Source organism: Candida margitis (assembly GCF_024628925.1).
Source record: "Candida margitis strain CBS 14175 chromosome Unknown scaffold17, whole genome shotgun sequence".
Lineage (NCBI taxonomy): Eukaryota > Fungi > Ascomycota > Pichiomycetes > Serinales > Debaryomycetaceae > Lodderomyces > Lodderomyces margitis.
In genome coordinates, this window is record NW_026261852.1 from 74,310 (window position 1) to 96,111 (window position 21,802).

General features: G+C 39.6%; 10 protein-coding genes across 10 annotated transcripts; 5 read left to right on the forward strand and 5 right to left on the reverse strand. All coding sequences in view use genetic code 12, as the record gives it.

Annotated features, from left to right (window-relative positions):
* Positions 1-7: 7 nt before the first annotated feature.
* Positions 8-5,978, reverse strand: CANMA_003728 (SIP3; the record flags this gene model as incomplete). The annotated part of the gene is made up of 3 exons (XM_051815931.1): positions 8-1,448; positions 2,386-2,815; positions 2,984-5,978. 3 exons carry the CDS (start codon positions 5,976-5,978, stop codon positions 8-10), a joined length of 4,866 nt encoding a protein of 1,621 aa, XP_051670651.1.
* Positions 5,979-6,257: 279 nt separating this feature from the next.
* On the reverse strand, positions 6,258-9,113 carry CANMA_003729 (uncharacterized protein; the record flags this gene model as incomplete). Its single annotated transcript, XM_051815932.1, has 1 exon — positions 6,258-9,113. The coding sequence occupies one exon, from the start codon at positions 9,111-9,113 to the stop codon at positions 6,258-6,260; it is 2,856 nt and encodes a 951-aa protein (XP_051670652.1).
* Positions 9,114-9,579: 466 nt separating this feature from the next.
* On the reverse strand, positions 9,580-10,950 carry CANMA_003730 (putative serine/threonine protein kinase; the record flags this gene model as incomplete). The annotated part of the gene is made up of 1 exon (XM_051815933.1): positions 9,580-10,950. One exon carries the CDS (start codon positions 10,948-10,950, stop codon positions 9,580-9,582), a length of 1,371 nt encoding a protein of 456 aa, XP_051670653.1.
* A 175-nt stretch (positions 10,951-11,125) lies between these two features.
* AGE1 (Age1p) lies at positions 11,126-13,894 on the reverse strand (the record flags this gene model as incomplete). The annotated part of the gene is made up of 1 exon (XM_051815934.1): positions 11,126-13,894. One exon carries the CDS (start codon positions 13,892-13,894, stop codon positions 11,126-11,128), a length of 2,769 nt encoding a protein of 922 aa, XP_051670654.1.
* Positions 13,895-14,514: 620 nt separating this feature from the next.
* On the forward strand, positions 14,515-15,357 carry CANMA_003732 (TLC domain-containing protein; the record flags this gene model as incomplete). The annotated part of the gene is made up of 1 exon (XM_051815935.1): positions 14,515-15,357. The coding sequence occupies one exon, from the start codon at positions 14,515-14,517 to the stop codon at positions 15,355-15,357; it is 843 nt and encodes a 280-aa protein (XP_051670655.1).
* A 520-nt stretch (positions 15,358-15,877) lies between these two features.
* Positions 15,878-16,741, forward strand: CANMA_003733 (TLC domain-containing protein; the record flags this gene model as incomplete). The annotated part of the gene is made up of 1 exon (XM_051815936.1): positions 15,878-16,741. One exon carries the CDS (start codon positions 15,878-15,880, stop codon positions 16,739-16,741), a length of 864 nt encoding a protein of 287 aa, XP_051670656.1.
* A 436-nt stretch (positions 16,742-17,177) lies between these two features.
* Positions 17,178-17,801, forward strand: YPT1 (Rab family GTPase; the record flags this gene model as incomplete). Its single annotated transcript, XM_051815937.1, has 1 exon — positions 17,178-17,801. One exon carries the CDS (start codon positions 17,178-17,180, stop codon positions 17,799-17,801), a length of 624 nt encoding a protein of 207 aa, XP_051670657.1.
* A 207-nt stretch (positions 17,802-18,008) lies between these two features.
* CANMA_003735 (uncharacterized protein) lies at positions 18,009-18,554 on the reverse strand (the record flags this gene model as incomplete). Its single annotated transcript, XM_051815939.1, has 1 exon — positions 18,009-18,554. One exon carries the CDS (start codon positions 18,552-18,554, stop codon positions 18,009-18,011), a length of 546 nt encoding a protein of 181 aa, XP_051670658.1.
* Positions 18,555-18,964: 410 nt separating this feature from the next.
* On the forward strand, positions 18,965-20,011 carry CANMA_003736 (aldo/keto reductase; the record flags this gene model as incomplete). Its single annotated transcript, XM_051815940.1, has 1 exon — positions 18,965-20,011. One exon carries the CDS (start codon positions 18,965-18,967, stop codon positions 20,009-20,011), a length of 1,047 nt encoding a protein of 348 aa, XP_051670659.1.
* A 343-nt stretch (positions 20,012-20,354) lies between these two features.
* RPN3 (proteasome regulatory particle lid subunit) lies at positions 20,355-21,785 on the forward strand (the record flags this gene model as incomplete). The annotated part of the gene is made up of 1 exon (XM_051815941.1): positions 20,355-21,785. The coding sequence occupies one exon, from the start codon at positions 20,355-20,357 to the stop codon at positions 21,783-21,785; it is 1,431 nt and encodes a 476-aa protein (XP_051670660.1).
* Positions 21,786-21,802: the final 17 nt, after the last annotated feature.

Here is a 21,802-nt window from a genome sequence, read left to right on the forward strand (position 1 = left end):
TACACATTTACTCGTTGATTGTAATTGCTTTAATGATCAGAAACTCATCCATACCCCAGTGACTATTGAATCTTCCAACTCCACTGGATTTAACTCCTCCATGAGGCACTGTTGCTTCATCTGAAATTGTTGGCGAGTTTATATGGACACCACCGATTTCCAATTTCTTCGCAATGTTAAGAGCCTTGATTATGTTTGTGGACCAAACTGCTCCTTTCAAACCATAACTATGATTATTGACCTCGGTAATGACATCTTCCACATCTTTGAATTTGTGTATTGTGAAAACGGGCCCAAATGTCTCCTGTGTGTATATGGACATCAGAGAGTCCGCATCTTCCAATACCATTGGTTCAATAACGTTTGATTTTAAAATTTTATTCTTATCAAACAGACCATACACCAATTTCGCTCCCTTTTGTATAGCATCTTCAACCAAATCCATCACTTTGTCTCTACCGAGCACATCTCTATGGCTCAATTGGTGATCCTTATCCTTTGAGAATTCCTGAGCTACTTCGACTAATTTGGACTTGAATTTGCCGTAAATCTCCTCATCCACAAATACTTTATCGGTGCTCATACAAATTTGCCCCCTATGGGACCAAGCGCCAAATAAAATGGCCCCAGCTGCCTTGTCCAAGTTAGCATCAGATAAAACAATGGACAAATTTTTCCCACCCAATTCTAACAAATATGGGATCAAGTATCTGCCACACTTTTCCGCAATTTTCCTTCCCACCATTGTCGAACCAGTAAAGTTTACCTTTTTAATTGCACCGGACTTCAAAACGTCATCAATGAAAACGGGATTCTCTTCGGGCTTGAGGTGAACCAACTGCAACGCTTTAGGTGGAACACCCGCATCAAGAAAACATTTAACTAAAAGATAACTGGACCTTGGAGATTTCTCACTTGACTTGTGGATAACTGAGCACCCGGCTGCTAGTGGCGCCAATATAGACCTTCCAGCTAAAATAACTGGAGCATTCCAAGGTGAAATCGATAACACAGGACCAATGGGTTGCTTGACAGTCAATGCTAAATCATTATGTGAGGATTGAACTATTTCCCCTGGTGATCGTGACAATTGACTCGTGTACTCCTGGAGTTGATCTATAGTTCCATCGACATTAAAGTCAGCAAACCACCCAGGACCGCCAATCTCTAGATGACTTTCAACAAACTCTGATCTTCTTTCTTTCAAGAGCACTTGGGTCTTGTTAAAAATCCTGACCTTTTCTTCAGTTGGGATAGAAGACCATTCACTAAAGCCTTCCTTCGCATTGATTATCAATTGGTTCATAGACTTATCAGATATCGAAAAATGTGCAAAGCGGTGCAATATCTCATTGGACGCACTTTTGACAACGATTTCGTCGTCCTCATTAAAGATCTCTTTGCCACCAACGATTGATGGGTAAACTTTGCTTTCTTCCTGCATGGGTCTAAATTTGTGTGCCTTGAAAAAGATGGCCTATTCTATTGTGTTGGGACTGGAATTGTGACTTTGGGGATTGAAGGCTTGATTTATAAGATTGCAAGACCCCTCACTTCATAGTAACTTCTCCTCTATGCACTGAATGTAAGTTGGTGTGGGCAACCGTTTTTCCTTTGCATATACAGACTGCGACATATAATAAAAAATTTGGTGCAGAGATAATCACAAAAAGAAAAAAATAGTACCAACTAAAAATGTCGGAAATAGAGTTTAGTAAAACATGCATTACAACTGTGTCATATTTACAGAAACAACCCTGGCTCTGTGACAAAGACAACTGTTTTTCAAAACAGGTATGAAGTATGACAGGAAAGCGGCTTATAGCCTTTATTAAACCTCTCTGCGTTGTTCTCATCAATTCTCGGAGTTCAATATTTTTGTGGGGGAAGCTGATCTATTACGGAATTAGTTAAATGACAATTGAGAAATATTTTATTTCTTTTTTTATTTTTCTGATTTTTTTATTTGGTCTTCATTAATTTAGGCTAATATATTTTCCTTCTTTAATACAGCACTAACTACGCTTTCACATCACTCCTCTGTAAACTCTTTTTTTTTAAAAAAAGGGGGCAGGGCATGTAACACATGTCTAAGTGTGTCATAGCTTATTAGCCCTTTTCCTCTTCTGCAGGCTGCCAACTTTCTCCATCGAAACGACATAAATAACCCTGGCACAAACTCACCATGTTTGCACTAACTTAGTGATTGAAGACAATGGAAGCTTTCATTACTATAGCAACTGTCCCAATAAGTGTTTACAGTTGTTGCAATAACTGACAACTTCGTCAACCCCTTCCACTAATTCTCGACTTTGCTGGGAAGTGCCACCGAGTCCATGTATGCTTTTTCCTTTTTTCCTGGACTTTAATTGAGAGGTGACATACTCCTGCATAGAGTCGCATCTATCAATCTCATTTAGCAACCAGTTTGTGAATTCTCTCTGCGTGATTTCTTTTTCTTTATTCTGCAAAAGTCTCAATTCAACCAACAAGTTGTACCGCTCAACACCGATTGCCCTAAATTCGGCTCTCAATTTCTTATGAATTTCTTGAGTATCACTATTGGAAAGAGTCTCATCATCGTTGAATAATTTTGATAGGTTTTGGTAATTATAAGTGAAAGACTCTGCTTCAAAAAGCTCAAAGGGTTTACTGCTTGAAACAGTCGAGTTCAACGCACTCATCTTACTCTTGAATTCATCCATCACATCTTGGGAATATACCGCCCTTTGCAAGAGCAATGGGTTTTGTTTCACAAATTCACTGGCTAAAGAATTACCCCTGTGTACAGTCCAATATGTAACAGTAGTTTTGCCTAGTAAGAAAACATTTGAACCAATTAAGGCAATGATTACAACAAGATATATTTGGTTTGACTTGAGATTGGTGAACGTAACCCTTATGAGTTGAATCACTAAGGATATCAACCCTATAATCAAATCCCTGCAAAAGGAGAAGAGTCTCTGTAATAGCAAACTCCAACAATCATCCATGCCAAGCTGAACTGTAGGTGGTTTTAGCGGAAGTACCTCCGTGTCTGGCTCATTCGTGTGACTCAATTTTCCGTACAAATAAATGGCTTTGACAATCTGCCCATGTGTTCCTATAGCTTTGACGGCATTCTTTAATTTGTAATTGATTTTCGATACCTGATCTAAAGAAATGCTCCTTACTATTTGCTTAATTAGTGGATTCCAAGGCGAATTGTGTTCAAAAGTAGTTTGTGAATAGAAGTAAATCTTAGTTCGTTTCCCTGCGGTGCCAACAACGACAAACTTTCCCACCGTAGTAAAAGGTGAGCCTAGGCCTAAACTAAACTGCGAAAGCTTATGTGTGAAAACATAATAAGTATTGTCATCCATTCTTTCAATAACTTGGTTGTATTCCAATTGTTTTTTCTTACCATTTAGTAAAACTGGCATTACCCCTCGACGGTACAAATTATTACCATTCTCGTTGACAAATCTCCACGGTTTCTTCACCTGAAAGCCAAACTTGACAGTTGCAGTTTCCCTGTTGAATATATCTGAGTCGTCGCCCAACAAAGCATGGAATACGGCTTTTGGAGGCAAAGGGTAAGTCTTTTCACCCACTAGATAAAATTGAGGGGTGAAATCGACTCGGTATGATGTCACTGTGCCACGTTTGTTAGGTGATATCGAAGCTGCATCCCCACCAATCAACAACCTGTTATTTATCAAAGCCTTATTTGACAAGTTTTTCGTTAAGTTGTTGATTTCTTGGATTATCTCCTTGTCCTGCGCTTCCTGGTGTACTTGGGCTTCAATTTCTTTAAATTTGTTCAACACTCCTTGAAGATTCTTTGGGCTGTCACTGATGATGTTATCTATAAGATAAAGATATTTTGTTTTTATCATTTTTGCATCTTCCATAAATAACTTCAACTTTATGACGCCGTCGACATAGTAAACTTTTAAAGTATCAAAGTCCGTTTGACTCACAACTTCAACAGACACAGATTCACCAATATATGATTTGTATAATGCAACAAACCCCAAAGCCTGCATGTAAAAGTATACGTGACGCGTGGTCAAGAAGCAACGCCCACTCAATTCCTGTTTTGAATTTGGGGCCCAAATGCAACAAAAAGACATAATACAGTATTCTCCTGCTTCAACTATGGTTTCAAATAATGCACGCATTTGAATGTCAAAGGTTATCAACTCTCGTGGGTAGAACTGGGGATAAGGGACCGCTGAACCGTGGTACTTTTCCTGAAACTCTATCATTGTGTCATCTCTAACTATCGGGGCCCGGGGAAAAATATCAGTGCGGTCAATTGCTCCTTGGAGATAATATAACCCCCAATTCACCGATCCCCATACATTAGCTGTCAAAGCTTGGGGAATATCTATAGCCCTGAAGCTGCTACAATAAGCAACAAACGAGTCTTTGGTTCTGTCAGTCATAAACGGGGGATGAACTCGAGGCATATCCGCATACAAATTAACCCCATACAACTTGCAGAATCTGTCGACGTTGCGTATCATTGAACTGGATACTATTGTCTGTCCGGTAGAATTAACAATCTTCAGACTAGACAATTCCTGATCCATAGTCGTATTTTCAGTCGAGGCAAATTCGGCAAATATTGGCGGAAATCTAGTAGAGGCGACCCTGAATAGGTCATCTTCTGGTGGCAACGCGGAAATGCGGTCCTTCTCATTTTCAAACACCTTCAACCATGACTTTAGCTCAATAAGCGCCTCTGCTTGTAACGTTATAGTAGTGTCACTTGTCTTTATATCAAAACAAAACCTTCTGTCCTCATTTGGTGCGTACCTCATATTACAGAGAAAAATACCAATCTTGTCACTTTCTTGTACTGATGTTTGTTCCGGGCTCAACAAGTACATCCCAAACACTCCATTCTTTATGAAACACCATCTCCTTACCCAGATTGTTTTTGGGCTTTTCTCTGTCCATGTTTTCATAAACAAGTAGCCGTGCTTCTCAAATGCAGGCTCATTTATATTGCGCAAAGATTTATAGCTTATTGTTGCTACTTTGTAATCATTAGCATTCAAAGAAGGTTGGAATTGAGCGTTCGACCCGTCCTCCACTTGCTTGCGCGCAAGCAACATGTCATTTCTGAGCTCATCTGACGCAGTCACAATAGAATTGCTCCAGCTCAGTACCCTTTTAATTTGGTCGTAATTCTTTCTGAGGGGGTTGTTGGGTTGGCCCATTGCAAATATTGAATACTTTTTCTCCCAGAGACTGGTTACTAGCGATACAAGTAGCCTATCCAAAGTCCCACTCAAGTTCTGCAATTCACAAACAAGATCAAGTGATACGTGTAAATACTCCTTTCGTACTTGGTACAATTGTTTGGCATCCTCCATAACCATTACTGCATCTTTAGACTTTGATGAACTCGCAAATACGCTTGTATACCTGTCGTACTTTCGTTGGCTCGATTCAAACCTCTGTCGCAATTCCCGATACTTGACTACATTCGTTGTTCGAAACTGAATCAATTCGTTCAAAACCGATGGGTTTAGGTTCAACGCAAACAAACTTCTACCCCAGATTTCTTTCAAGCCGGCTAGAGTTGCTTGTAAAGCTTGCGAGCTGTATTCCTGATTTATGAACCCTTCCTGCAAAAAACTTGGAAATAAATACTCCAAGAACGAGTTGCAAAAGGTTTCCACTTCCTTAATATATCTCGGCATTTTTTTCAAAGATGAGCTTATGGCCACTAGCCATTGCTCTATATTGCTCAATTGTATGTCTAAGTGATTTACGGAAGCTCGAAAGCTAGGACTATCCAATGCTGCTTCTTTAAAGTTCACAGATATCAACTTAAACTGTCTCAAAATTTGATGCTTAGTCTTCTTCTTCGTTGGCACAGACTTACTACTTTGCGTCGATTGTAGCAATTGTTTTTGCTGGGAAGCGTCTCGAGGTTGCGGTTTTTGACCACTGTTGGGCAAACCTTTCGATGCCGGTTGCATATTGGATACGGTTACTTGTTGCGTCTGTGAATTTGCTTTGAAGTGGTGTTTAGTTGACAAAAACTTGCTCTTCCAAGCTGTTTACAACAAAGTTTATTTTTTTCGTTGCACGGTCTAATAACACCGCGCATTCGGTGGTATTTGAACATCGGGTACGGAGATAGAGGAAAAGTAACACAAACTGATAAACTCTGTAAACGCAAATTTATATAAAACTTGACGACACTCAAGTGCAAGTGCTATAAACAGCACACCCCAATATCTTACAACGACATAGTTCTATTTTTTCGGTTTGTACATGACTGGTTCATTCAAGGGGAACGTATGAACCCCTTTTGCTTGGTTGGTGGGCTTAGTTTGTGCTCGTGTGATTTTAGCATCTTTCGATGGATCATATCCTAAAATTGGCCCAAAAGTAATCTCCTTTGTTTTGTTTTCTTTATCGCCATTTGAATGCGCTAGGTGTGTACGCAGATGTTGTTTAGGGCGGTATTTCGTAGTATTTGTATTTGTGTTTGGGATCAAATGACTACAACGAGGCTGCCCTGGTTGAAGATGAAACTGAGAAGGTGTCGACGCATTTTGATGTTGAGACATGATTTGAATATTTGCTGGTCTACCTACCGACGGGATTGGGATACCGAGGGGGTCATTTTGTAGAAATTGAGTCGCCATTTGGGGCATCTGCTGTTGAGGAAACTGATAAAACTGTTGTGGGTATGACTGTTGAGCTTGTGAGCGCACATGACTGTCCAAATGCGCACGAGCGGCTACAGCTTGTGCTTGTAATCCATTATTAGGCACCCTGTACTGGTTATCATGGATTGCTACATTAGGCATGTTGCCCTGCTGAGCTCTTGAATGAAACTTCCCCAACGACACATTGCCCATGCTCTCAATATCAACGGTGTCATTGATATTAGATCTAATATCAGGGCTCGAGTCAAAGGAGTATTGTAACTGCTTCCGATACATAGCAAACTGATCAGTTTGCTGCTGTTCAGGTGGTGGTTGTACTAGCTGAGCATGAGTGAATCTGTTCTGCTTTTCAAGCGCTCCTAAAGTGTTGCGGTTTAGTTCATTCACGAGGCTAGAATTATAAATGGGGGCAGTCATTGGCCCCGATGGAATATTGTGGTTGACATTTGCCCTGTTTATGTCGATTTTCAACTTGCTGGGAGTTTCCCTGTTCCTTGTTGATGGTTGAGGAGTGTTTGACGGTCTGCAGGGAGATGACTCAGCAATGACTGTTTCATTGTCATCGGATTCAGCGACTGGTGGAACATTTCTTGAGTCCACGATCGTGACAACTGTTTCTCCCCTTGTGCCCGTCACATGGAAATCGTGAACCATACATGCATGAAAATGAGACTTTTCCAAGTCCAATTGTGAATTTGATTCATCAGCGTTGTTGTATATAAACTGTACAATCTTGATATCTTCGCCCGAACCTATGGCAGACCCATTGATCAAATAATTAAAATACCCGGCAAAAAAAGTCTTGACAAAAGGAACCCTTAAAGTGTACAGTCTTGAATCCTCACTGCAATAGCCACTAACTATATCAACTGCCAGGAGTAGTTTCTTGCCATCCTTGTATACTTCAATAGAGCTGTACCAAGTAAGCATCAGCGGTGTATACCTTCCATCGCAATAAACATCAATTGACATAATGGACTCGAATTGGGAATGAGATAAACTCATTACATTGGCGAAATTTGGGGAGCAGGATTGTGACAGTGGTGTAGACGTGGCAACATCTGCAATACGCAAGTCCAAGTCATGCTGAAATACCCACACCGGTATCTTGCGCAGGTTTATTGTGTAAGGAATGAGCGAACCGAACTTGTCAAGGACTTTGTTGTCACTGCGCATCTGTTTCTTAAGACGAGTAAAGATTACTGACTGTCTGTGATCATGAAAGCACATTTTAAAATCTTTTGGAGTAAGCATGTACTTTGTTTTTGCGTCAAAAACGTCATCCAACGGAGACGAAGTCAACAATATATCTAATTCGCGATCGATCAAGGCATCTGTATGCGCGGACTCTGGTAGTTGTTGACTATTGACCAAGTCTTCCAACGGTGTAAGTATCATTTCCTCAAGCTCACTTGTTGAAGCATTGGTTTGTGGCGTTTTTGTCTCTTTTGTTAGCTTTCCAGCTTTACTTAATCTGAAAATTCGAGAAGATATTTGCTTGGACGTTCTCAAAACGCCAGTTCTATTGAAGATCATTCGGGAAATGACTTTATTTTGGGAAGTCTTCTTTAAAATGGACAACTCGTTGGAAGATTCGCTCAGTTTGAATTTCTGGTACTTGTGGAAAGATTTTATCAACACATCATCCAACTCTCGACTCCAAACTTCGCTTGCAGATGAGGATGCAGCTGAATTAGCGTTACTTAATCTTCTCACAGAAACCGGTGAGTCCATTGTTGAGTCTATTTTGTTCGCTATTCTGTTATTGGGGGTGTCGGTAATACCACTTAGTTTTCTTCTCTTTGTTGATAAATCACTTGACGAAATCGAAGATCCACTTCTTGCCGGAGATATTTGAGAAGAGACATCAGAACCCAGTTTTGCAAGTGATTCGTTGGATTTGTGATCAAATACCTTATCAGGTGTAAGAAAATGGTCAAATTTACTTCCATCGAGATCAAACAGGCATATGTCTTTGTCGCTTTCGTGGATAGAAGTAAGATTTGATTGGCTTTGTTGTGTTATGTTCATGGATGACCATACGTCTTCCTCTTTCTCCTCCTCCCCATCGTCTTCTTCTTCTTCTTCTTTCTCCTCTGCGTTAACCTTTAAGTTAGAACAACTCTTCTGACGTCCAGCATCAGTAGCTTGAGAAATTGAATTTAAGGAGGCAAGAAATTTGTTGTGGTCTTTGCTTGTTAGTTGTGTGGCGTTCTTATCCACATGTGGTCTGCCTGAAGCCTTTGCCGGGCTGAAGAGCCTGCTTGGTGAAATCCCGCTTGGAGTGTTGAAATGGAATGTCGGTGAAAAGCTTAGTCCGAATAGAAACGAAGGGGTAGATAATCGGTTCAGTCCTTGCAGTATACTTTGTGCTGATTTACTTCTCGGCGTTTCCGGCGGTGCTGGCTCTAATACTATCGAGGGTGGGTTCGTCATGCTATTGAACACCTTATCGTTGTCAATGAGGATTGTAAATACCTATTTACTTGCTTGATCTCTGTCCTTGGAGCAGGTTTGTCTGGGTTCAAAAAGCTTACGCAAACTTCCTTGTTGTCACAGTAGGTATGAAGCAGTAAGCTGTTTAAAAGTGTAGCTCTATTTGGAAGAATGTACTTTTCGAAAGATGTTCTGATACCACGTCTGGCAATTTGTAGACAGTATTTTTCCTGTGTGTTGCCTAAAACACGCAACATCAAAAGTTTTTAATTTGCCTTAAATTTTGTTTTCTTTTTTTCTTTTTGGTCGTTTTTGTGTTCAATGCAGCAACACGAAATTGTGCACTACGCGTTTCTCCAGGCGATAACAATTCCCTCCTTTTAAGTGACAATTTGATTACAATATTTAGCTATTAAAGTACTTCATATACAATACGACCAGATCCAGCGCAAGCAATAACCATCACTCATCTCTTGATGGCACGCTCGATTTCTTCAACCAACGCATGACACAACCCTGGATGCTTCAACTCAAAGTGGTGTATTGCATCAATAACCCGTTCAACCCCACGTCGCGTCTCTTCATCTTTGCCCCTTTCAAGAACTTGACGTAAGCCGTAAAACAATAGTGAGGCTTTATCCGGTTGCTGACGGGAAGCAGCCTCCATATTAGCCACGCACAAAGAAGTCACATTAGAATACAAGCTTTCATCGCCACCATTATCAACTGGTGTGCTTTCAACCTCTTCAACTTTAGACGAATTAGGTGTCATATTGTTTAACTGCATATGTAATGTTCGAGTAAATTCCCACTCTATGTCACACCTGTTTTCGCTTCCAGCAGTCTCATGATCGATATTTTCAACTAAATCACAATTTAGCTTGTGGCGCGGGTTAGAAAAGATCTTCCTCTTAACAGGTGAGCTTTTCTTTCTAATCATCTGAACCAATTCTTGTCTTATATTTCCTTGTAATCTAGTCATAAAATTATGTTGCAATAGTTTGGAACAGTTTGGTCTTTTGTCGGGGTCTGACGTCACGCAATATTTGACGAACTCCTTGATATCATCACCGTAATTCCCCTTCAATTGCGGAGGCTTCTTTTTGGGAATATCGAACAACACCTTCATAGGATCATACTCCGCCAATGGTGGCGCACCAGTGACTAGCTCTATAACAGTGATTCCAGTGGACCATATATCGGCTTTGTAGTCATATCCCTCGTTTGTCTTGGCTCCTGCTCTCGATCCACCTCTAGTTATTACCTCTGGCGCCATCCAAAATGGTGTTCCAACAAAAGTATTTCTTTTCTTGTTTGACAATGTAATATCAGTGCTTACACCAAAATCTCCAATTTTTACTTGACCATCCTCTGTGAGCAAAATGTTGGCAGATTTGATATCACGATGGACCTTGTGTTCTCCGTGTAGATATTCCAACCCTGCCAAAACCTTCTTTATAATGTACCCGACAACATTCTCTGGAATCTTCTTGTGAAGTTTAATCAAGTCAGAACATGAACCTCCACCACAGTATTCCATAACAATAAACACATTCACTCCATGGGTGAAACTTTCGTAGTACTTGACTACATTGGGGTTTCTCAATCTGTTCAAAAACTGTATCTCCTTGACGGTTTGTTTTATATCATCCCCTGAATTATCCATATTAATCACCTTGATTGCTACAAATTCAATTCTTCTTGCGGTCAAATTGGTTGCTCGATAAACATCTCCAAAATTACCTCTTCCTATTATGTTCAAATCTCCGTATTTGCAAGGTGATTGAGGTGAAGGGATTTGTTTGCTATCTCTTCTTGACAGCATGTAACCGACCATTTGATAATATTTGGTTTCCTTTGCAGAATATTGTATAAGAATGTGAAATACCAAAATAAAATAATAAGAATGTTTGTGGTATTTGTGGTAACTTTGATATTGCCGCCCTTAAACAAATATAATAAAATGTTACACAAACTCAGCACCCAAAAAAAGAATAAAAAGGACCAGAGCCCTAGAAAGACCCGCCATTCAAAGCGGTGCTTTTAAGCTTCCAATAGTCGCAAGCTTCTTGAGACAAACCCGAGCTTGCTTTCGAAATCTTCAACTCTCCAAAGTTAGTGCAGCCGTTTAGCACTAAAAGTTCAGAAAGAATAAAATATTTTCTCTTGACGTTGTCTGTATCGACCTCAATAAACTTTCGTAAGCTATATTCAAATATGGAAACCACTATGTTCTCGTCATGACTTGACGTTTTGATTTGGATATTCAGGTTCACATCAGCTCCACACAAGATTGCTTTTAGGACGTCTTGTACTTGAATTTGTTGTATTGATTTGATCAATAAATTATTCACGTCTGGTAAAACCACAGAAAACCTTTTCTTGCAGTACTTATCCCGAATGAAGCTTAACCTAGTCTCGTGGTCAGTGTCGGCATGAATTTTAGGTACTGTTAAATTTTCTTCCATAAAAGCATTAACCAGACGGTTATTGACAAACCTCAACAACATTTCGGTCTCCCTTGCAAAATTGTCAAGAGTCAAAGACCGCACTTTACTAATGTGTGATCCTATATTACGATGGCACGAAGCGCAATTTACGCACATGCAAATCAACGAGTTTATAGAAACCCACTCTACCAGCTCAGTCAGTCCGCAATCAACGCACATATCATTATCGCTGTCGGGGATCAGTCGGACCAAATGCAAATAAGATTTCTCTGACAAGGGATTCTTGGACACAATTGAAACAGGGGAGACACTTGTATCATCACTATTTCCAGGCACTATTGGCTTTGAGCTGAAGTCTGTGAGTACTTTGCCCAAATTTTTTTTTTCCTTTTTGTGCGTGGTTGCAAATTTCTGCTCCAATCTTTTGGTATTTACAAGCTGACCGGCATTGTGTAAGGCCTTGACCCATTTATTTCTATCATCATTGTCAAACGCCTGAAAAACGTGTTTTTCGCCAGATGAGGTCAAGATCTCAAAGCAGTATTGCCTCTTGTAGTGATTTACAGCCTTAACACTGGACAAGGCAACTTCGATTGGGGTGTTGATAGGAGACTTTCCTTTGCGCCAATCCGAATACTCCGTCAACTGCCCGTCCTTAAGAACAACCCACTCCTTATGCCAACCGGAATTTTTCTGGCCACCTAACGCGAATAAAATACCAAACATCTCCGAATCACTAGTATGCGACTCTCGTGAAAGAAGAATATCCGAAAATATTAGGTCGATGTTGTCTTTTGTAATTACAAATTCATCAATAGCTTTCTCATTGATGCTTCTACCATCCTTTGAGCCTGAACCGTTAAGCTTATTGTGTCGTATCAAATTCGTCAACTCCTCGTTGGATTGGCATGCTTCAATTTTTTGTCTCAACTGGTACTTCTCACTATTGAATCGAGTTAAAGCGAACAAATATATTTGGTAGTTGGTTTCAATTAAGCCGGAGTTTGTGTTATCCAAAAACATCTTGAAATTTAGCAACTTTGGGTGCAGATTGCTGTAAGATAAATTGATAAACTTGAAGAGCTTTTCTGCTAAATTGTTTGCATATTGGTTATTCGTAGTTTTACTTAGCTGGTTCAAGTAGTCAAACTTTGATAGCTCAAACTTCTTTCTTTTAGCCAATAACTTGGAATCTGGTCTTTCCTTCTCATTAGCTAGATATTTATTCATCCAAGCATAATATTCTTTCGAATCTGCTTCAAATTGTTTTTTCATTTGTAGTAGCTCGGATTGGCCGGCGTTCTCCAATGATGGAAAAGGCGCATTGTTGATTATTCTGGTTAGAGCTTTATCATTGCAGATCTGTTCAAAAAAGAAGTTGATATTCTTTTCAAACAGCTCAAATATTCGAAGGAATGCACGTTGAAACTCTTGTTTAAATCCAAATGCATCAATAAGTTGCGAGTTATGGCCAATTATCCGGTTTATCCCCTCAGCCACTTTCAATTTGGAGCTGGATATTCGACGAACATTCGACCCCAACACTCTAAAATCCTCTATCAACGACAAGTAATCCCCTCGCAATTTAGGAATGGACTCCTCTAGCCTGCTTAAATGTTTTCTAAATTCAGGACCGTCTTCGATGTTGAAACAAAACTCTCGCTTAAACTCTCCTAAACAGAAACTTTTGGTTTCCTGCTTCACCTCTGGTTGTTCGCTCTTATTTTCTTTCTCGGATTTGGGAGCAACAAGTCTATCTATCCATATGCTGCAATGTAAAAGGTAATCATATTGGTCGGAATTGGGATCATGGTCCCAAAGGGATATCGACATTTTTTTCCCATTCATTGTCGATGGGTCATAGGAATCATTGATGATTAGTTTTTGGAACTCTTCTACACTATCTTCTATGGGTAAATTTCTGCATAGCACTTTCGATACATCAACAGTTGACCTAGTAGCATCTCCCGTCAACTCACGCATAGTCGATACATTTGCCACCCCCACCGATTTCACAATCAATAAATTTCTATCACGAAATCCTTCTGTGGGCTTGATAGATACATGCAATTTGAATTTGTTGGCCTGCGGATCAACCTTTACAAGCAAGGGGAATTTCAGCGTTTCGGTTTCATCGCTGTTTTCAATATAGCTAATGGGTTCGAGGCACTTATAGCCCTGTTGATTGATGTTTCCCACCAGCTTGTCTTCTTGAAGATAAATGTCTATTGACTCCGAATCATCCTGGTTGCTTAAAAGTAACTTATTGAGCAGTACTTTTGAATCTCGACTCTCATAGTAAGGAAACGAGATTTTAGAAAGCTGGTCCATTGAATCGAAATGTTTCTGTGGGGTTGCCAGGCTATCGTTTTTTTATTTTTAAGACCGTTTCTATGTTCCTTCTTTTTTGTTTTTTTTTTTTCTTTTTCTTTTCTATTTTTAAGGCCTCGTGACAGTTACGTTCTTTCTGTCCTTGTTTCAGGGGAACGCAAAGATTTAGTAAAGAGATCACTTGTATTAGCTTTAAATATATTTACTTTCTGAACCGCATAAAACAGTGTGAAGAACACATAGTTGTAGTGTTTTTAGTTCTGTTGATCCAAGTTGAGAGATAGATATCATTTGTGGCGAGAGTGCTTTTGGAGTTCATGATGCGTTTGTGTAGTGATTTTCAAATTTTCGAGCCTTTTGCCAAATTGAAGGGAAGACCAAAGACAACAACCAAAAATAACCTCTGTTGAAACTTATTTTTAGGAGTTTAGCGTCTTGTACAGTGGATTAACCTCAAAGCGTCAACCTCGAGAGAGTGTAAGAATTTTAGAGTTCAAATTACACAAAACTCGTCTTCCACGAAAAATGGTACAGCGGCCAAAAGAAAAGGGAAAAATCTAACCATATTCCACCGAAAGAATATCATTAGACCTACTACCTCTGCTTGCCTACACTAAGCCATGTTGGACTTTTTACCCACGATTATATCAGATCCCTTTGAAGCATATAGGCCATTTCCAGAAAACCCCAGCAATTTGTTTGCTGCCCACTGGCATGAAATTGTCGCTTCTGCTGCATTTTACTTTTCAATTCAGGTGGCAGTTAGACCAATAGCCACTCTGATCCTAGGAAAAACCTATACCTCGTTACAAGAAAAGACCCGAGTTGATTTTGATATTCACATTGTTTCAATGGTCCAGTGTATTGTATCTATTGTGCTTACATTTTATCATTTCAATAACCCGCATTGGCAAAATAGAGCAAATGATCGTGTGAATTCATTAATAGGGTCTACACCATTTGGCGGTATGCTAGGAGCTGTTTCTGCTGGATATTTTATTTGGGACTTGTGGGTTTGTGTTAAACATTTCAAGATGTTTGGTGCTGGTTTTTTGCTCCACGGTGCAGCAGCTTTGTTCGGTATGATTTGTACGCTTATACCGTACTGCCAACCCTGGACAGCCAGCTTCCTTGCTTTTGAACTTAGTACCCCGTTTGTTAATATGAACTGGTTTGCTTCTCACATGCCAGAGGGCACCTTCAGCGACAGTTTTGTTATGATAAATGGCCTTATATTGATGGTGGTGTTTTTCTTTATTAGGATTATTTGGGGATTTTACGCGATTTTTCAGTTGGCCATTGATATGACCTATTCGTTGGACCAAATAAACATTTTGATTCCGGCAGCACTCTTAATTTTGAATTTTGGCTTGGACGTTTTGAACGTGTTTTGGTTCTACAAGATGGTAAGAATTGCAAGAAAGAAGGCTGCAAAGAGATCTTTGAATAAAAAGGGTGATTAGACTTATATATAGAGCTAAAAGGGTTTTACTGAGCTTGGGCATAGTATTTTTATTGGCCCTGTAAGAAGTCGACATGCTAGTATGGCTAGTCACGTGAGTCGTTTAGAATAAATCACAAGACAATGAAATAGAATGTAGTTTAGAAGATTGTTCTGAAAACTAGTGTAGTCATGATACTTCAAGTGTGGGTTCCACCTGTGTGGTCCATGTAGAGCCTATCATATCGTGCTGAAAGTGGTGTTGTAAATGGATAAACAACTTCTTGGTGTGGCCCAACAAATTTAAGCGGAAATTGTGTCGGCTCCAATTTTTTGTGTTTGGTTTTCCGTTGCGTTCAACTTTATAACTCCGTTGCTTGGAGAAAATTGCGACAATAAAAACCATTCCTAAGGATTTGAACTTGTTTGAAGAGTACCAAGCTTGTTGACTTATCCGCCACTTGGGAGTATTCAGGGTTCGACAGTTCTGTCTCACATTGTTTAACCACTGCCTCACTAGCTTCTTTATTTACACGCTTAGCATGTCTGTTTATCTACCAACAGTGATTCTCGATCCATTCGAAAAGCTCCGACCATTTCCGTCCAACCCGAAGACCATATTTCAATCCCACTGGCACGAGTTGGTTTTCTCCGCGCTATTTTACTACATAGTGCAGTCCGTATCTGGTCCAATTTGCTCGTATGTCCTTGGTTCGAGATATACTAATCTACCCAGAAAAACCCGAATTGATTTTGACGTGCATATGACATCAATGGTCCAATGTGTTGTGTCTGCTGTGCTTATGTTCTACCATTTCAACAATCCTCATTGGCAAAATAGGTTAAACGACCCGGTCAATTCCTTATTGGGATCTACGCCATTTGGCTCAATGGTTATCTCTGTCACCGCGGGATATTTCGTATGGGATTTGATGGTGTGTTTGAGGTATTTCGACTTGTTTGGTATTGGATTTCTACTTCATGCAATTGCTGCAATGTATGCATTTGGCTGTGGATTTGTTCCCTACTGCCAGCCATGGGCGGCGGCATTTCTATCTTTTGAATTAAGTACTCCATTCGTGAACATGAACTGGTTTGCTTCACGCATGCCAAAAGGAACTTTCAGTGACAGGTTTGTCATAATCAATGGATTGTTGCTAATTTTCGTGTTCTTTACAGTCAGAATCGTATGGGGACTCTACGCTGTTGTGCAATTGGCAATGGATATGTCAGCATCTTTAGACCAAGTTAGCATATTTGCACCAGCAACCATCTTGACTATGAACTTGGCTTTGAATACTTTGAACATTTTCTGGTTCTACAAAATGGTCAGAATAGCCATAAAGAAAGCCAAGGGACAACGCTCGACTAGAAAGGCTGCAAAGGCTGCAGATAAGATTGAGTAAGGAGATGAGATAGGGAACCAATAGAGTATAATTGATGTAGATCACACCTTTTTATACATATAAAAATTACATTCAGAAACTATTTAGGAATAGTTTTAAAACCTTATTAGATTGTCCTTGTTAAGCTCTTTTGCCATTGTTTTGTCTGTCTGGTAGAAAGAAAAGAGGAAGGAAAAAAAAAAAGATTAATAAAATCAAACAACAAAACAGAAACCAAAGCTAAGGACAGCAACGCAAGGGAACACACAAGCACTGCATAGATTATTTGTATAATAATAAGTGCTCCTATATCACGTTTAATTTTTGAAACTACCAAACAGCAAGTTAATCTGTAGCCGGCCATATCACACTTATCGGTTCAAATTTATTTGCCTTTTTCTATTACCAGTGCAAACTTTTTCTCAATAAAGAAGTATAAAAGAACTACGTTACCATCATGAATAACGAGTACGATTATTTGTTTAAATTGTTGTTGATTGGGGATTCCGGTGTGGGTAAATCTTGTTTGTTGTTGAGATTTGCCGACGACACGTACACCCCTGATTACATTTCTACGATTGGTGTTGATTTCAAGATTAGAACGATTGAGCTAGACGGTAAAACTATCAAGTTGCAAATATGGGATACTGCAGGACAAGAGCGTTTCAGAACCATTACATCTTCTTACTACCGTGGTGCCCATGGTATAATCATTGTATACGATGTCACAGACCAAGAAAGTTTTAATAACGTTAAACAGTGGTTACAAGAGATTGATCGTTACGCAACAGGGGGTGTAATGAAGTTGTTGGTTGGAAATAAGGCTGATTTATCTGACAAAAAGATCGTCGAGTACACTGCTGCTAAGGAGTTTGCTGATGCGTTAGATATCCCATTCTTGGAGACTTCAGCATTAAGTTCAACTAATGTTGAGCAGGCCTTCTACACTATGGCAAGACAGATCAAGGCACAAATGGCCAGCAATTCCAATGTGGGTAATGCTGCTGGTAACAAGGGCAAGTCCAATGTCAACTTGAGGGGTGAATCATTGACTTCCAATCAATCCAACTCATGTTGTTAGATACAAACAAAGTACAGGCTCTGAGATGCTAAAGCTTTTTCTCTTTTGTTTATATCATTTATATCTTGTTCTAATAAATCTACCTACATTTCCTTAAACTACTTGAGTGAATATTCTGACACAATTATAGAAATTACTTCTGTTTATTTGCTTTATCTATGTATTGCTTCTGTTTTGTATACATTTTCTTGAGGCATTTCGATATTATCAACGGATAACATAAATGTAGTATTGCACGTAGAGATCGCCATTGTCGTCTCTACCAAACCTTCCTTTGCCGATTAAATTCTCTTTTAAAACCCATTTATACTCTTCCTCAACTGAATCGTCAAAGGTAAAAACAGGGTTACATGTAACATAGCTCTCCTCTATTGATGCTTCTTTCGTTTTATGGGAAAGCACACCAACAGAAGCGGAGTCCAATTGAACCCGACCACCGTAATATATGAACACACCAGAACCATTTGGAGTCTTTCCATATAACTTGCAATCCAAGTAAGACGTACTGACCGAGTTCTTGACGTTCAAGTCGTCTGTACCATAAATGTCGTTAATTTCCAACTTCAATCCAAGATCATTGTCAACAGTCTTGACCTCGCCCTGGGTAATGGTGGCCAAATTTAAAGTCTTGTCGATTTTGGAATTAGTAAAGATTGTTACCGGATCAGAGGCCAATTTGAGGTTAAAAGTAAAGACAGGGATCAATTGAGGTTGCTTGGGAGTTGCAGGAAGCGCTAATTTTAATCCAGGCATAGTTTGTTGAGATGTTGGTTAAAGAAAGGTAAAAGAACGGGAAAGGAACGACTCTTGACACGGGCGACGCAAAAGCTGTAATTGGTAGCGAGGTAGTGTAGAAACCATACTGTCGAGTCGAAACAACCACCTGTTAAATGAAAACAGGGGTTTTGTGGTCAGAAATGCTGGAAATCCTGGATTAGTAAGCTGCACAAAAGTGGCTAGCAAGTTGTTGGATGGGAATGAGAGATAATCCATTGTTAAGAAGATACTGCTTTCCGTAACAATCGGTCTACCCCGAAACAGGTAAGTCCGATTGCAAAGCCTCGCATTCAATAAATTAAAACTTTGGCTATAAAAAGGAAGCAACTTGTAGCAAAGCTGAAGAATTGATCTTGGATAGTCTTCATTAGTACCCCTCTACAAATATGTCGATTGAACTCAAATACAACAACTTAGGCGACTCCGGTTTGAAGATTGCTCCATTAATTGTTGGATGCATGTCCTATGGATCCAAGAAATGGGCTGATTGGATCTTGGAGGATGAGGAAGAGATTTTCAAGATCTTAAAGAAATGTTATGATGTTGGGTTAAGAACTTTTGACACTGCTGATGTATACTCAAATGGAAAATCGGAGATTATCTTGGGTAAATTTCTCAAAAAATACGACATCCCAAGAGAAAGAGTTGTTATTTTGTCCAAATGCTTCATGGCCATGAATCCAAGAGATCCTGATTTCAATGCAGTAAGAGCGGGTTCTTTAAGCGACAAGGATTTTGCCAACTCAAAAGGCTTATCAAGAAAGCATATCTTGGATGCAGTCAATGAATCTGTGAAAAGATTGGGAACTTATGTGGATGTATTGCAAATCCATAGATTGGATCCAACTACACCGAAGAAGGAAATAATGAAGGCTTTGAATGACGTTGTTGACCAAGGACTCGCTAGATACATTGGCGCATCAACCATGAAAGCTACCGAGTTTGCCGAGTTGCAATTTATAGCTGAACAAAACGGCTGGTATAAATTCATCAGTATGCAAAACTACTATAACTTGATTTATCGTGAGGAGGAAAGGGAAATGATACCATTTTGCAAAAACAATGACTTGAGCAAAGTTGGAATTATTCCTTGGAGTCCAATTGCTAGGGGTGTATTGACGAGACCCATTGATGCAGCTTTAGAAAGTAAAAGAAACAAGACTGACAAGACTTTTGCTCTATTGGGACTAGATGCTTTGACCGATGCCGATACAGAAATAATCAAACGAGTAGAAAAGGTAGCTAAGGATCACGGCGAGAGTATGGCTGTTATTGCAACAGCTTGGGTGATCAGCAAAGGATGTAATCCAATAGTTGGTTTGAATTCTGAGAAAAGAGTTGAAGATATAATCAGGGCAACAACAGTCAAGTTGAGTGATGAGGAGGTTAAGTATTTAGAGGAGCCATACAAGCCTAAAGAGTCTCTTTCTTAGATTAATAGTTAGCTATGCAAGTTTGTATATAATTATGTAGGACATAGAATGACACGTCTTGGACCCGTGAAACATCAGTTAGAGTTCGTAGGTTGGTAAGTTTTTCCAGTACAAAATAGAGAAAAGGAATTCAGAACGTTAGTCCTAGGCTCCTTCGATGTAGTAGTCTATGAACGACTGGAAAGTATCCTTTCTGCATTCGCCTCTGTTGATTGATTAGTCTAGTGAGAGTGTGTAGTAACCAATTCTCGTTTACACACAAAAAAATTTCGAAAATTATATCTTTGCCACCAAGTCGAACGCACTCAACCACTAATCCACCCAAATCACTATTGCAAGCACCATGTCAGAAGCCAAAGATGTCGAGATGAAAGGTGAAGAGTATGACTCTACAGCTGAAACGAAAGCGATTGTGGAGGAAATTGAACAGTCATTTAATCTATTGGAGAAGGCAGCGAGTTTATTTGACAACAGGTATGTGTCGAAGGTGCTTCGCGATTTCACCCCGTTGAGAAAAAGGCTATTGAACCATGACCAAGCATTGCCTACTGTAATTAACAACACCTTTCCTGACTCCCATTCTGCAAAGCGAGATTTACTCAAGTTATTCAAAGCATCTCCCATCGTCGAATCAGATACTGGTAAAGCACAAACAGTCATTCCTGAAGTGGAGTTGTACGTCTACTTGCTAGTCCAAGTATATTTGTTGGATTCGAATCAGTTACAGAAATTGAACGAATTGAGCAGCCATTTAGTGAAATTAATGAATTCCTACAACAGACGTTCCTTGGATTTTATTCAAGCAAAAGTGTGGTTTTACATTAGTAGGGGAAAGGAATTGGTCGGTGACTTGTTATCGGTGCGTGCCGATTTGTTGTACAGTTTGAGAACCGCCAGTTTGAGACATGACACAGAGACTACAGCTTCTATTATCACCTTGTTATTGAGAAACTACTTGTTGTCGCATGATATTCAACAAGCTGCCAACCTTGTAGAAAAGGTGGTCTTCCCGGAAAGTGCAGCAAACGCCTTGGTTGCAAGATACTATTATTACTTAGCAAGGATCAATGCTGTCCAGTTGGATTATACAACAGCTCATGAGTGTGTAATTGCTGCAATTAGGAAATCACCTCAAACTAAACTGACAAACGGGTTCATGCAAGCAGCAACAAAGTTGAATATTATCATCGAGTTGCTCATGGGGGAGATTCCCGAATTGAAAACATTTAAAAGTAAGACGGGTAGTTATGAACCCTATTTCAATGTTACTAAAGCCGTTAAATTGGGTGATTTGAAGTTGTTTGGACAAGTATTGAAAAATTATGAGGAGTTCTTTAAAAAGGATGACAATTTCACTTTGGTTTCAAGGTTGCGTCAAAATGTGATCAAGACCGGTATTAGAATTATTTCGTTGTCCTACTCAAAAATTTCTTTGAAGGATATTTGCATCAAATTACACTTGGATTCAGAGGAGTCCACTGAATACATTGTGTCGAAAGCAATAAGAGATGGTGTCATTGAAGCTACTATTAACCACCAACAAGGTTATATGCAATCAAACGAGATATTAGATGTGTACTCCACAAAATTACCTCAGACAGAATTTGATCATAGGATTAAGTTCTGCTTGTCTTTGCACAACGACAGTGTCAAATCGATGAGGTTTCCCAATGATGATGATAAACAAGCAGTTAACAAGGAGGTGGAACCTAGTGATGAGGTTGAGTTGTTGAAGGCTATAGAGGAAGGTGATTTGGATGATTTCATGGATTAAGTATAAACCATTTTAGA